The sequence below is a fragment of the Myotis brandtii genome, unplaced genomic scaffold (genome assembly GCF_000412655.1).
Source record: "Myotis brandtii unplaced genomic scaffold, ASM41265v1 scaffold581, whole genome shotgun sequence".
NCBI classification, from domain to species: Eukaryota; Metazoa; Chordata; class Mammalia; order Chiroptera; family Vespertilionidae; genus Myotis; species Myotis brandtii.
In genome coordinates, this window is record NW_005370182.1 from 45,408 (window position 1) to 59,694 (window position 14,287).

General features: G+C 49.7%; 1 protein-coding gene across 2 annotated transcripts in view; it reads right to left on the reverse strand.

The window, feature by feature from the left end:
- Nucleotides 1–543: 543 nt before the first annotated feature.
- MYO1A (myosin IA) overlaps nucleotides 544–14,287 on the reverse strand; it is a 21,954-nt gene continuing 8,210 nt past the window's right edge. For both annotated transcript variants that reach the window (XM_005879007.2, XM_005879006.2), the window contains 14 exons: nucleotides 12,112–12,174; nucleotides 11,745–11,945; nucleotides 11,371–11,597; nucleotides 10,833–11,033; nucleotides 10,557–10,653; nucleotides 9,978–10,127; nucleotides 9,800–9,868; nucleotides 9,325–9,399; nucleotides 5,034–5,168; nucleotides 2,194–2,300; nucleotides 1,689–1,821; nucleotides 1,450–1,602; nucleotides 1,162–1,289; nucleotides 544–877 (listed from right to left, as the gene is read on the reverse strand). In XM_005879007.2, coding sequence (XP_005879069.1) covers nucleotides 754–877; nucleotides 1,162–1,289; nucleotides 1,450–1,602; nucleotides 1,689–1,821; nucleotides 2,194–2,300; nucleotides 5,034–5,168; nucleotides 9,325–9,399; nucleotides 9,800–9,868; nucleotides 9,978–10,127; nucleotides 10,557–10,653; nucleotides 10,833–11,033; nucleotides 11,371–11,597; nucleotides 11,745–11,945; nucleotides 12,112–12,174 — 1,863 coding nt within the window. In that variant the 3' untranslated portion in view covers nucleotides 544–753. The remainder of the gene's footprint in view (nucleotides 878–1,161; nucleotides 1,290–1,449; nucleotides 1,603–1,688; nucleotides 1,822–2,193; nucleotides 2,301–5,033; nucleotides 5,169–9,324; nucleotides 9,400–9,799; nucleotides 9,869–9,977; nucleotides 10,128–10,556; nucleotides 10,654–10,832; nucleotides 11,034–11,370; nucleotides 11,598–11,744; nucleotides 11,946–12,111; nucleotides 12,175–14,287) is intronic.

The window sequence follows — 14,287 nt, forward strand, 5'->3', positions numbered from 1 at the left end:
GGGGGAATGGGGTGGGGGAGCCTCCCTGTCAAATGCCACCAGCTGAGGCCCCAGCTGCGGACACTGATTAGCAAGACAACTGTTGGCAGCAGCCTGGCATTTCTGGTGTTTGGAGAGGAAGGGGGTGCCAGGGTGGGGCAGGTGTGATGAGCCAGCGCTGAGCTTGGGGATGGCAGGGTCTGGAGCTCCTGGGTACGGGGGCCCTGCGTTCCCCAGCTCATATGAGCCCTCCATTCTGGGGCCTGAATCTCCAAAGGATCCCAGTTTTCGCCAAGACAGGGATCCTCACGTCTTCCCACCAGGGACATTCTTAATGAATCGGCCACTGGCCACCTGGGACCTCAGCCCCATCCCCCCCAGGCTCTCCAGCCTCCCCACCCAGACACCCAGAGCTCAGCCGGTCAAGGACCCAGAGACAATTCCCTTCTTTTCCATTCTTATTATCTGCATTAGCTGCTACAAGGAGCTTGAGGAAGGGGAGGGCGGGGGGGTCTCAGTACACGCCAGTGAGAAGATGGGAACAGCAACTCACCCACGCTTTGCGAAGTCACTTGTTTTATTAGTGGGCAGAGAGGCTGGGGGTGGGAGGAAGTTTAGAGAAAGGACTGGGATGGTCTGGGAGAAGAAAGGTCCTCTTCAAGGGTTCTTCAGGCTCCGAGCACCACCCCTGATCAGAGGGCTGAAGATGAGCTTCTCCCACAAAGGTGGGTGGGGCTGGTGCTGGTCCAGGAGGGAGAACCTGCCACCTCCTCACTATACAGTCACTTCCAGGCCATGACTCCCCTTCTTCTTGCAGCTGAGCTTGCCATTCCCATTACCCCTCGGCCCCTGGGTGACCTTGACAGTCACATTGCTCTCCTTGAACTTCACTGAGAACCTGGAGGGGGGAGAGACAAAAGGCAAAGCTAGCGCCCTCATCCTCTAGGCCCATATTTTTATGATGGTTCCCCCTTCCCTTCTTGAGGCAAATACACCCCCTCCCCCGAGCCCAGGTCAGAAAACTCAAGACTCCAGAGAACTCGGGTGGGGAGACTAAGAAGCTCCTCCAAGCCCTGCCCTGACACAGCTGCTTCACTCTCTGACCCTATGACTTTCCCGGTCACAATGACCAACAGCTTCGCCATCTGCCAATCTGCCCCTCAGCCCAGCTCAGGGCCTTACTGCTCAGCCACGGTGATTGGAAGCTGCCTCTGCGTGGTGTCCAGCACAGCTCGGTACATTTTGGTCAGCAGTTCCACCACATGCTCGCTGACCAACAGGAAGTCCCCCTTGGATCCCACTGATGATATCTTAGGAAGGAAAAAACAGCAGGGAAGGGATTCACTTTTTCTCCTCAGGAGACATCGATGGCCCAGAGGAAGAGGTGGGGGCCCCACCTCCAGCCCACCCCAGCCCTGTCAGACCCACTCCCTTCTCCGGTATGAGGCCCTGCCCCCACCCAGCTGATACCTCACTCAGATGCAAGCAAAAAAGCCCATCCTGGAAGCTGGTGACTGACACCCCGGCCACACTTTCCAGCCCAATGACAGTTTTGGCCTGGGACTTCTTGGAGTCTGTGAGAATCACATGCCCCTTGGTCAGGAGTAGAATTCGAGAGGAAGTCTAGGGACAGAACAGGAAAGGGTGAGGAAGATGGGGTCGGCCCCCACCCTTCCAGCTGTGGGGAGGCATCAGGATGCGGCCTTCACCTTGCCGTTGCCACGATTGACCTTCCTCACAGTCTCTGCCATCAGAACGGGCCCTTCCTCCCTGCCTGTCAGCTTCTGCAGCTTGGGGTTCCCTCGCAGCCCAATGTAGTCACCACGGAAGGGAACGGGAACACTGAGGACACACAAGAAGTATGCAGTGGAGACAAAGCCCTTGTCACGGACCCCCGGGCCCTGCACCTCCCCGCACTGCATTCCCATCTTAGACCTCCAGAGCCCCTTCCCCCATCCACCACCACATCCTCTATCTCAGGGATCCTCAGAGCAGGGTCCAGGACCAACATCCGTATCCCCTGGCAACCTGTCAGAAAGGCAAATTCTTAGGCCCCCACCCAGACCTGCAGAATCAGAAACTGAGTGGGTGGGGGGTGGCATGTGGGTGTTATCAAGCTTGCCTGGTGATGTGGGTGCACCCTGGAGTTTGAGACCCATTGCTCTGTCCACCTGCACTTGATGAAACTGACTGCAGGGTCTGAAAGGCTCTCACCTCGGGGGGTATGCAGCCTTCTTGCCCTTGAACAGCTCGCTGGCACAGAGCTTCTCCCTCAGGACCTCCACCTGCTTTGGGGACAGCTGGTCCCGGAACTTCTTGCACTGTGAGTGGGTTGGAGCAGAAGCTATGATCATGGAGGAAGGGGGCAGGGCTGGGAAGGGAGGGAGGGACACTGAGATGTGGAAGGAGAGGGGCAGACACTGGAGAAGAGGACAGAGGGAAAAGAACAGGCACTAGACACTTCAGAGAGGGCAGAGGCATTGGGGAGGACAATGGGGACTGAGGGATGCTGGGCAGGGGGTGGAAATAATAAAATATAAACCCACTGAGGACTGTATGCCCAGCACAGGCCCAGTCCCTGACAAGGTGCTCAATAAGCATGTCCTGAATAGAACACTGTGTTAAGTGAAATAAGCCAGACACAAAAGGACAAATATTGTATGATTCCACTTATATGAGGTACTTAAAATACAGTCGGATGCCACATAGTGACATTTCAGTCAATAACAAACTGCATGTGCCATGGTGGTCCTATCTTATACAATAAAAGGGTAATATGCAAATTGACCCTAATGGCAGAACAACCGGTCGCTATGATACACACTGACCACCAGGGGGCAGACACTCAACGCAGGAGCTGCCCCCTGGTGGTCAGTGCACTCCCACAGGGGGAGCTCCACTAGGGGAGCCGCAGTCAGACCTCCCTTGAGGGCTCCTGAGCTGCCAGAGGTATGTCTGACTGCCAGCTTAGGCCTGATCCCCCTGGGGGAGCCGCAGTCAGACCTCCCTTGAGGGCTCCTGAGCTGCCAGAGGTATGTCTGACTGCCAGCTTAGGCCTGATCCCCCTGGGGGAGCCGCAGTCAGACCTCCCTTGAGGGCTCCTGAGCTGCCGGAGGTATGTCTAACTGCCAGCTTAGGCCCGATCCCCCGGGGAGTAGGCCTAAGCCAGCAGGTGGACATCCCTCGAAGGGTCCTGGACTGTGAGAGGGCACAGGCCAGGCTGAGGGACCCCCTCCGAGTGCACGGATTTTCATACACCGGGCCTCTACAAGATTATAATGGAGCTGAAAAATTCCTATCACCTTGTGACAATGTAGCCATGGTAACATCATAGCACATGTATTACTCATGTGTTTGTGGTGATGGTAGTGTGAACAAACCTACTGCACTGTCAGTTGTATAAAAGTATAGCACATACAACTATGTACATAAACTTGATAATGGTAATAAACGACTATGTTACTGGTTTATGTATTTACTATATTATACTTTTTATTGCTATTTTAGAGAACACTCTACTTACATTTAAAAAGTTTGCTAGCCCTAGCCGGTTTGGCTCAGTGGATAAAGCGTCGGCCTGCCGACTGAAGGGTCCCAGGTTTGATTCCAGTCAAGGGCACATGCCTGGGTTGCAGGCGTGATCCCCAGTAGGGGGTGTGCAGGAGGCAGCCAATCCATGATTATCTCTCATCATTGATGTTTCTCTCTCTCTCCCCCTCTCCCTTCCTCTCTGAAATAAATAAAAATATGTATTTTTTAAAAGTTTGCTATAAACAGTATGCCACATTACGACAGCAGCAGTCTCATATATCTCATGTTCATTGCGTCTCTTGATTGCATCATTTTCTCGTGTGCTTGATTTAACCTCATGTTTTGTGCAGTAACATGCTGTATGGACTGTAGCCTGGGAGCAATAGGCTATACCGTATAGCCTAGGTATGTAGTAGGCTATTCCATTGAGGTTTGTGTGAGTGCACTCTATGATGTTTGCACAACAAAATCGCCTAATGATGCATTTCTCAGAACGTATTCCCATTAAGCATCGTATGACTCTAGTCGAATTCCTAGAGTAGGCTGGGGGAGGGGGAAACAGGGAGTTATTGCTAACTCAGTACAGAGTTTCAGTTGGGATGATGAACATAGTAAGGAGATGGATGGTGGTGGTGACTGCACAACAATGTGAATGTGCTCAAATGCCACCAAACTGTATACTTCAAAATGATTAAAACGGTAAATTTTGTTATGCATATTTTACCACATTTTTTAAAAATATGTTTTTATTGATTTTAGAGAGGAAGGGAAAGGGAGAGGGAGAGAGAGAGAGAAACATCGATGTGAGAGAGAAACATCAATCTGCTGCCTCCCACATGCACCCTGACTGGGAATGGAGCCTGCAACCTGAGTATGTGCCCTGACCGAAGATCAAACCAGTGACTTTTCAGTGCACGGGGTGATGCTCAACAAACTGAGCCACACCAGCCAGGGCTACCACAATTTTTTAAAAATATATATATATATTTTTTAATATATTTTATTAATTTTTTTACAGAGAGGAAGGGAGAGGGATAGAGAGTTAGAAACATCGATGAGAGAGAAACATCAACCAGCTGCCTCCTGCACAGCCCCTACTGGGGATGTGCCCGCAATCAAGGTACATGCCCTTGACCGGAATCGAACCTGGGACCCCTCAGTCCACAGGCTGACGCTCTATCCACTGAGCCAAACCGGTTAGGGCTAAAATATATATTTTTGTTGATTTCAGAGAGGAGAGGAAAGGGAGATAGAAACATCAATGATGAGAGAGAATCATGGATCGGCTGCTTCCTGCACACCACTTGCTGGGGATCAAGCCCACCATCCGGGCATGTGCCCTGACTGGGAATCAAACTGTAACCTCCTGGTGCATAGATCGAAGCTCAACCACTGAACCACACTGGCTGGGCCACAATTTTTTTATTTTTAAGAGAAAAGGAGTGGAAGAGGGAAGAAGAGAAAAATCAGAGGGAGAAAATAAAAAAGACAAATGAGAAGAGAGGTGCCTGGGCCCCACTCACCTTCCACTGGTGGTAGAGCCGCTGCAGCTCCTGATTGGCTGTGGTGAAGCACTTATAAGGAGCTGCTGGCCACTTTTTGTCCAAGATACTGGTAGATGGCAAGTTGTTCTTCAGCCCCAGTAGGAATTTCTGTGCCTGGATTGGAAGAGGGGAATTGAGAGTGCAATGATGAGAAGACAGGCCCCGGACAGGCAACACCTCAACCTGGCATTCAGGGTTATTTTTCTTAGAGCCCACTTCGTCACAGGATCCCCTGCATGACCCTGGCACACCAACCAGAGAGGACGCCTCGCCGCACCCTTCGCCCAGCCCACGCATTACCGCTCTGTGCCTGAGCTCATGCTGCTCTCAGCTCAACACTGCCAGCCCAGATTCTACCCATCCTTTCAGATGCCGTTCAAACCTCCCGGTCCCCTGGCCCGGGGAGCCCTCCTTTCTTTGGAGCCCCCTAGCACTCTGTCTATACTTCTGTTTTTGTACTACTGTTACTTGCATGGAAATCTCTCTAGACAGTGCGTCCTCGGGAGTGAGTCTCCAGGTCTTGATTTTTCCCCCCATTCAACATTTATTGAGTGTCTGCTCTGTGCCTGGCACTGTTCTAGATAATGGAGACTCAGCAGTGAACACAGCAAAGTCTTCATTTTCCCTGAGGTTACACTCTACTGGGGGTGGGGAAGGAGGCCTCTCACAGCAAATAAACACATACAATGTAATGCCAGTTCATTACATATGCCATGATGCAAAAAAAGCAGGCCCGAGACAGAAATGAGTGGTAGTATATTCCAGAAACAGAAAGAAAGCCAGTGTGACTGAATTAAATTCAGTAAAAGGAGAGAAGATCAGAGATGGTTGGTCAAGGACAGATCCTGACGGGCCTTGTTGGCTGTGGTGAGGACACAGGCCTTCATTTGGAGTGAAATAGAACACCACCAGAGGGTTTAAAGGGGAAGAGTGACATAATCTGACTTAATATTTTTTAAAATATATTTTTATTGATTTCAGAGAGGAAGGGAGAGAGAGATAGAAACAGCAATGATGAGAGAGAATCATAGACCGGCTGCCTATGTGCCCTTGATGGAAATTGAACCTGGGACCCTTCAGTCCCCAGGCCGACACTCTATCCATTGAGCCAATCTGGCTAGGGCTTTTTAAATATATTTTTATTGATTTCAGAGAGGAAGGAAAAGGGAGAGAGAGAGATAGAAACATCAATGATGAGAGAGAACCATCGACTGGCTGCCTCCTGCAGGACCCCTCCTAGGGATTGAGCCAGCAGCAACCCGGGCCTGTGCCCTTGACCAGAATCAAACCCGGGACCCTTCAGTCGGCAGGCTGACACTCTATCCACTGAGCCAAACCAGCTAGGGCCTGACTTAAGATTTTTTTAAAAATTTAATACATTTTCTTATTTTGAAAGTTTTTAAATGTGCAAAAAGTTGAAGAAAACATTACAATGAACACCTGTATACTGTATACCCCTCACCTAAATTCACCAATTGATAATGTTTACATCTTGCCTATTGGCATTCTCTCTCTAACACATGCCCCCGCATACATACACATGCATATAAATATACATATATACAAATCTTCATGTCACATCATCCTAAAGTAGGTTACAGATATCATAACATTTTCTCCTAAAACTTAAGCATGCATCTCCCTAGAACTGGGACATTTACTTACACAATCACAATTCCATCACTATACCTAAGAAATTTAACATTGATTAGACTTACTCATCCAACAGCAATGCACTCAAATTTCTCCTAATGTCTCTTATATACTAAAAATGTCCTTTTCAGCCTGGCTGGCTTGGCTCAGTGGTTGAGTGTCGACCTATGAACCAGGAGATCCTGGTTTGATTCCAAGTCAGGGCATATGTCCAAATTGCAGACTTGATCCCCAGTGTGGGATGTGCAGGAGGCAGCTGATCAATGATTCTCTCTCATCATTGATGTTTCTATCTCTCTCCCTCTCCCTTCCTCTCTGAAATAAATAAAAATATATATTTTTTAAAATGTCCTTTTCAGCTTTGTTTTTATTTTTCCTGTTTCAGGATCCAGTCATGGCATCTGACTGTTTAATCTGCCCCAATCTAGAACCAGAACTCGTGAGTCTTTATATTTCAGGGAGCACTCAACACCCTTTTCATTTATGGGATAGAATTATTGAATGTATAGAAAATGACTTGATCTTGAGCACTTCAAATTTTTGAAATTTTGTTGTTGTTGTTAGTCCTCACTCGAGGATTTTTTTTTCCATCAATTTTTTTAGAGAGAGGGGGAGAGGGGGAGAAGAGGGGAGAGAGAGAGAGAGAGAGAGAGAGAGAGAGAGAGAGAGAGAGAGAAAGAAACATCGATACGAAAAACACATCGATTGGTTGCCTCCTGCATGCACCCGACCAGGGCCGGGGAACAAACCAGCAACCCAGGCACATGCCCTTGACTGGAACTGAACCTGCAACCCTTCAGTACACAGGCCGACGTTCTAACCACTGAGCCATGCAGGCCAGGGACAACTTTTTGGCATTTTTATGAAAACTTTTTGAAACCTAAGACATTAGGTTTAAAAAATTAAAATAGAAAAATGCACAGCACACAGCATATTGCTCTAGGAATTATCCAAGCTCTTTGTATCTTCCACTACAAAGACCTAGTGGGTCTGGAGTCTCTGGTCCTGGGTCTGGTCCGATTCACCTCAATAAACATTCCTAAACATCTCCCACAATCCCCCATGTTCCAATTGATGTGGAGCCTCTGAGGGTTTTCTTTTTTTTCTAGATCTAGAAAGTTCTGCCTTTCCCTATGTAGCCCTCTGTCCCCAGGTCTACCCAGGGCCATGTATGCCTGGTCGCCCAGGCCTCTACTGGGGGAAGGGGCCAGGCAGTTTTCGGCAGTGATTAAAACTCTAGAGTCAAATAGTTTGTATCCCAGCTCTACCCTTTACCAACTGTGGGACTCCTAACAAGTTATTTAGCCTCTCTGGGCCTTAGTTTTTAACCTATAAATGGCCTACTTCTCAGGGTTGTTGATCACATTAGAGTTAATGCATGTAAAGAACTTAGTGCATAGTTAAGTGTTCAAGTAATAGTAGGTATTATGCTGGTATTAGTTATAGGCAAGGCAATTGCAAAATATAGACCAGTCAGAAACACTGGGGGAGTCGATGCCTAGTGGCTCTGCATGCATTCTTCTTAGGGATCTGAGTAGTGAAGTCCTTATCTAAACCCAGCAGCTCCTGAGGTGATATTTAGCAGACGCCTGATAATATACAGGTGAAAGGAGAGGTGGAAGAAGAAAAAAGAAATAAATAATAAAAGAATGAGAAAAAAAGAAGAGAAAGAATGAAAGATGGAAGAGGGGCAAGTCATGAGATAAGAGCAAAACCAGATTACAAGTCTCAGGAATGCAGTTATGCAGTAAGAGAGCAGGAACCCTAAGGAGGCAGACACGGTGGAGCCAGCAGAGGAGAGACGGGGCTGAGGAGGCCCAGGAAAATGGGGCTTCCCTGAAGAGGGGGAGGAGGACAGGACGAATGTTCAGGGAGGCAACGGAGAGCCTCAGAACCCCTATTCCTCCAAAAATCAAATCAGTGATTTGATTTTTCTAGATCTAGAAAGTTCTGCCTTTCTGCAGTTCCAATTTCCCGCAGCACTCTGCCTCAGACCTCTGCTCTTCCTCCTGCCTCTGGCCTTCCCCAAGGTCTCCCGGGAAGTGCTGCTCCCTCCCTGTCTGGTTTCCCTCTGACTTGTCTCAACAGCACCACTGCTTTCTACCCGCTTCTCTGTCCCTGTTTTCCTCTCGCTGGAAACTGCCCATAGTCTGAATGTCCAGGCCTGGTCCTGGCTTCTTCCTGCCCACTCTGACCTGAGTCCTCCAGAATTAAGATCCTTCCTGAGGCTTAATTTCAGACTCAACTGCTATAGTTTCAGAAGAGATAGAAGGAAAATAAAATTTTGTCACCTTCACCGCAACTCTAAAATAGATTCGTTAACCCTGTGTGTCCTGACTCTGTCTTCAATGAGGCTCAGCTCCTCACCTGCTGTCAACCAGACAGCTGTCTCTTCGTGGGTGTGCTGGGACCCCTTCCTATCACAAGGTTGCCTACCCTGTCCACTCAACCCCAAATGTGCTCTGACTCTGCCCCTGGGCCCTGAGACAGGCAGCTTAAGGAAGCTCTTTGGGGGGAAACTTTGAGTCACTTCTTCTCAAACTTCACATCTTTCTCTTTCAAACCTGTCCCTCCATCCTCAAACCGCCCACTCCCACCCTCAACACCCACCACTTACTAGGCTCTTGTAGATGAAACTTGACAAGGTGAGAGCAGCCCCTGACCGGAAGTATTTTCGATAATCCTTGCGGGCCTGGCAGGGACATACAAGAAAGGAGCCAGAATAAAGATAGTTAGACCTAGAAGACAGAGCAAAACCTAGAAGAGGTTCTACTCTTTCAACCACACAAACAGAGTAAAATAGAGACCTGAGACTACAGCTGGAGAGAGTAGTTAGACAAGTCGGCAATGAGGGGGACACTCCAAACAGAAGGCAGAGCCACACATATGTACAAATCTTCCCAGCATGCAGCCACACTCCCAGACACACACGGAGCAGGCCCAGAAATACCCAGACACAGACACGCCATCGCACAGAGGTATGGCCGAGGTTCAAGTAGGACTTGCTTCCTGCTCCTCCATCCCCCCCAGCAACTGGGACAATTCAAAAGGAACCACACGTGGAGAGGGAACCCTCTTCCCTTTTCCATTACCTTCCACCCTCTCACAAAAGCCTGGATCAACAATACTGACGCCTTCATCTTCCCATAGCGCTTCTTTTGCTGTAGGAAACAATGGGCCTGTTAGAAAAGGCCCACCTCCTGAACCACCTCTCCCATTTCCCACTCTCCTAGTAGAGTGAGGGGATGGGACTTTGGGGGTTACTGGTACCATGGTGCCCCGAAACCAAGAGGAAATGAGGATCTGACTCTTGCGCATCTGCTGGTAGTGGGTGCGGCAGCGCCAGCCTCGGTAGATCTTCTGTATGAGTGTGGCCAGCTGCTGGATCCTAAGGCGTCTCTGCTCCTCCAGGTAGAAAAGCTGTGGAGTGGTGAAAGGGGGAACCGAGAAGCTGGCCTAGGGGAACAGCGCTCTCTCTTCCTGCACCCCACAGCACCAGAGGCTTCCCAGCTAGTGTTTTATTTGATCATTCCTTGGTCCTCTGAGTTCATTCATTTATGTATTAATTCATGTTAACAAGCTTCTACTGAACTCTAACTCTATAGCTGCTACTATGCTAGGATTTGGAAACTCAGACACATTACCCAGACCCACAAGGAGTCCTGCCTCAAGTGGAGGCACTCAGAGGGGGCCCTGCAAGCACGCCTGACTCCAGGGCTCTCAGTCAGGGTGGGAACCCAAGGAACAGCCCCGCAGAGAGACCTCCTCATCCACTATCCATTCCAGGTTATAGAAGCTCCCTTCCCCACCCAGCCACCCCCACGAATACAGGTGCCCTCTCCAACTCACAGTCTTGGGGCTTTTAATGAAGATCTTTGTCTTCCCAAAGGTCACCTCCTCTGAGGTGCAGGCGCTCAGCTCCCCCAGGATCTTCTCCACCCCCTCCCTACGAGAGCAAAAGGGAAAAGCTGCCAGGGGGCAACCCAGGGGAGGGGCCTCTCCACCTTCCCCCCAGTCCCTTCCACCCTGGGAGAAGAGTTCAGGGCTTGAACAAGAAGACTTCATTGTCTCTTCTCCCACCGTGTGCCCCTGCACTGTCCTTCTCCACTCCCCACTGAGTCTTACCGGTCTCCCCCATTCCAGCGAGGCCACGTGCTCCGGCTCAGCAATCGGTACCTTTCCAGGAAGGGCTTGTACCCCTGGCGGAAGGCATAGCCTGCCCGGCGCACACGCACGTTCTCTAGCAGTCCCAGGTACCGAGCCTGGGTTGCCACCAGCTCCCGGGAGAACTGACCTCGCTGCTGATGCTCATTGGGCTTTATACACCTGGTGGGAGGTAGAGCAAAGTCCAGGCTTCAGGAGCTTCACCTTTGCCAGTGTGACCCATCCTGGTCTCTACACCCCAATTCTGCATTCATTCCCCTTAGGTGAAATATTTCAGAGGAAGGGGTCACACTGGCCTTGCCAGTTTCACTCACTAGTACAGTCCCCACCCAAATCTAATGGTCTCCCTGCTACAGGGCTCTCACAGCTCATCGGGCCCTGTTTTCCCTGAGGAAAGGGCCTCTGAAACTCTTATTCCAAAGACACCTCCTCCCAGCCCGACGTGCTCTGCAGCATGCGGATGTATGTAGCATGTTTCCCTAGGTGCCCAGTACGTCACCTGATGTAGTTGGGGTTCTTGGAATACAGGTTCTTCATGAGTATGGCCACAGAACTCTTAAACTGGGCCCCAGCAGTTGGGGGGCGTTTGAGAGATGCCTGCTTAGGATCACCCTCAGGGAACAAGGACCGAAGGAGTGGGTGCTTGGCCTTCCACATGGCCTGGGACAAGTCCCGGAAGAGTAGGTCGTTATTCTTGTCAATGAAGCTATTCACATTATATGTCACCTGTAGAAGAACATCTATTGGTCTGGAGAGCCCATGACCTCATCTCAGCACTTGGTCCTCCCAGTTTCAGATCCTCCCAATTCCTTCCCTGTTGCCTTCAGCCTGTGCGCAGGCCCTAGCCTTGACCCTCCAGCCCCGCCATATCACCTTGCCCGCATAGTGGCAGATGCGGAAGCAGCTGAGACCCATGGTGTGGTCATACTGGCGCTGGGCGTTCTGGGTGACTTTGCTCTCGTAGTGACTATGCTTGGAGAAGAGCTGGTTCAGCTTTGCTAGGAAAGTGGAGTCACTGACCACCCCAGGCCGCAGGCACTCCTCGTCCAGCATGGCCAGGATACCTCGCTGATTCTGGCCAGGAGAACAATATCAGCCCAACCTAGACCTGGTCCTCTAGGATGTCCAGATCCTCTGTCCACTCACCCTTTGCCCTTTTTACCACCCTTGCCAAGTGGGGTGAGGGGAGGGGAATGGATGTCCAGGGGAAGGTCCCGAAGATAAGAGAAGGATAACTCACATGCTCAATAAGGTTACAGATAATGCCATTATCAAAGTAGTCCACCTTTTTCCATGGTATGCCCTAGCAAGGGGAGATGGAAAAAATTACAGGGAGCAGGTCCAAGACAAGTCTCCAAAGACCCCACCAGACCCCGGCTGCCTTTCACCCATCCCACAAAGGACCATCAGAAAGCCCTACAGTTCAGAGGGGTCCCTGGTGTGGTTTCTATCTGTGTCCCCTTTCCTCCAAGGTTCGTGGAGAATTTGTGGGGTGGGTACAGAGACACATGGGAAGACCCAGAGCAGCCGTGAGGGGGAGTCAATGTAGAGAGCCCTGTAGGTGCTGTAGGATAGAGAGGGAAGTGCAAGGTGCTGGGTGAAGACTGGGTAGAGATTACCCAACTCTGGGGGTGGGGATCCTTGAGTATATGGAAGAGCAAAGGGCCACACCACTCTGGCAACAAACTACAGAACCAAATCATGTACGTGAGTTTATCAACAAGCAACAAAGCTAATTGGATACATCTTCAAAGACCTACATCAGTGATTCTGTCCTCAGTGTGCATCGACGCTACCTGGACAGCTTGCCCCTGCCCCCCAGGTTTCTGATTCCACAGGTCTGGGACAGGGCCTGGGAATTTGCACTCTAACATGTCCACAGGGGATGCTGATCCAGGGCCACAGCTGACCGTGGATCCACATGATACTTTGGGACTGTATAATTTTTTTAATATGTTTTTTATTGATTTCAGAGAGAGGAAGGGAGAGGGAAAGAGAGGTAGAAACATCAATGATGAGAGAGAATCATTGATCGGCTGCCTCCTGCATGCCCTCTACTGGGGATCGAGCCCAAAACCTGGGCATGAGTCCTGACTAGGAATCGAACCATAACCTCCTGGTTCATGGGTAGACGCTCAACTACTAAGCCACACCAGCTGGGCTGTATACTTAAAAAAAAAAAAGAGCAAGAATGGTACAGAAGCAGAAAACCCAAAGACAATCTTTCTGTGCTTTAGGGATTTGCTGGGCATCAGGCCTGCAGGCAGGATAGCTCCTGATCCCACCCCAGGGCAGATGTAGCACTTCAGGCTATTCCCAGGTGTGACTGAGGAACAAGCTTCTCTCTCCCTCCTCCCTCACAGGTGTTCAGGGAATGCAGAGTGGAATTAAGTTGCCCTCCCACTTCATTCCAAAAATGTCTTCCCTGACTGATTAAATGAATTATGATATTCTTATAATCCTATGTAGCTTTGAAAAAGCATCTTTAATATACTGAGACAGAAAGATCTCTTGTTAACTTATGAAAGCAAGGTGTAGAAGAGGGTGTATTCACTGCTGCGTGAATAAACTTTGATGTGATTACACATCAAAGACCTCTGGAAGGAGGCCCACTTCAGGTGCCTATAGACGAGAAGGAAATCAAGGAGGCTGGGGACAGGGTGGGAGAGAGGCCTTTCTTTATACACCTTTTAAGCTTTTTGAATTTTAAAGCACAGAAATATATTATCTATTTAATCATTTGAAAATGTAATATAAGCCCTGGCCTGATAGCTCAGTTGGTTAGAGCCTCATCCCAATACCTCCAGGTTGCAGGTTCAATCCCCGGTCAGGGAACATACAAGAATCAACCAACAAATGCATAAATAAGTGGAACAACAAATTGATCTCTCTCCCCCCCATCCCCCTTCCTCTAGCCACCCCTCCCTCTCTCCCTCTCCCTTTCTCTAAAACTCAATAAAAACGTAAAAAATTTTAAATAAAAACATCCAAATACTTTTAAAAGCTTCTCCGTACATTGTTATCACAGTGCCTGAAGTTCTGCCACAACAGATTCCTGAGAGCTCACAGGGAGCATCCCTGGGAGGATTTTGATGAGTGAGACTCGGCATTCACACTTTGGAGGGAATTTGCTCAATCGGAGGGCTGTCTGACACCTAGCCCTAGAGAACCGCTGAACAGGGGCAGGAGTGTGGAAATCCTGAGCCACGGGCATTCTGGTGAGAAAGTCTGGGGTCAGCGTGCTACAAGAGGGGAAGGCAACATCAGAGCCTGGAGGAGACAAAGGATTCTGAGGAGTTAGAGAAGAGCACAGAAAGTGGATGTGGTTGGGTGCCAAGCCCAGGAGAAACGTCCCTTCTAAATGTGGCTCACAGTATGCCATAGGCCAAGCACAGCTGTCACTTCACTCTTGTGAT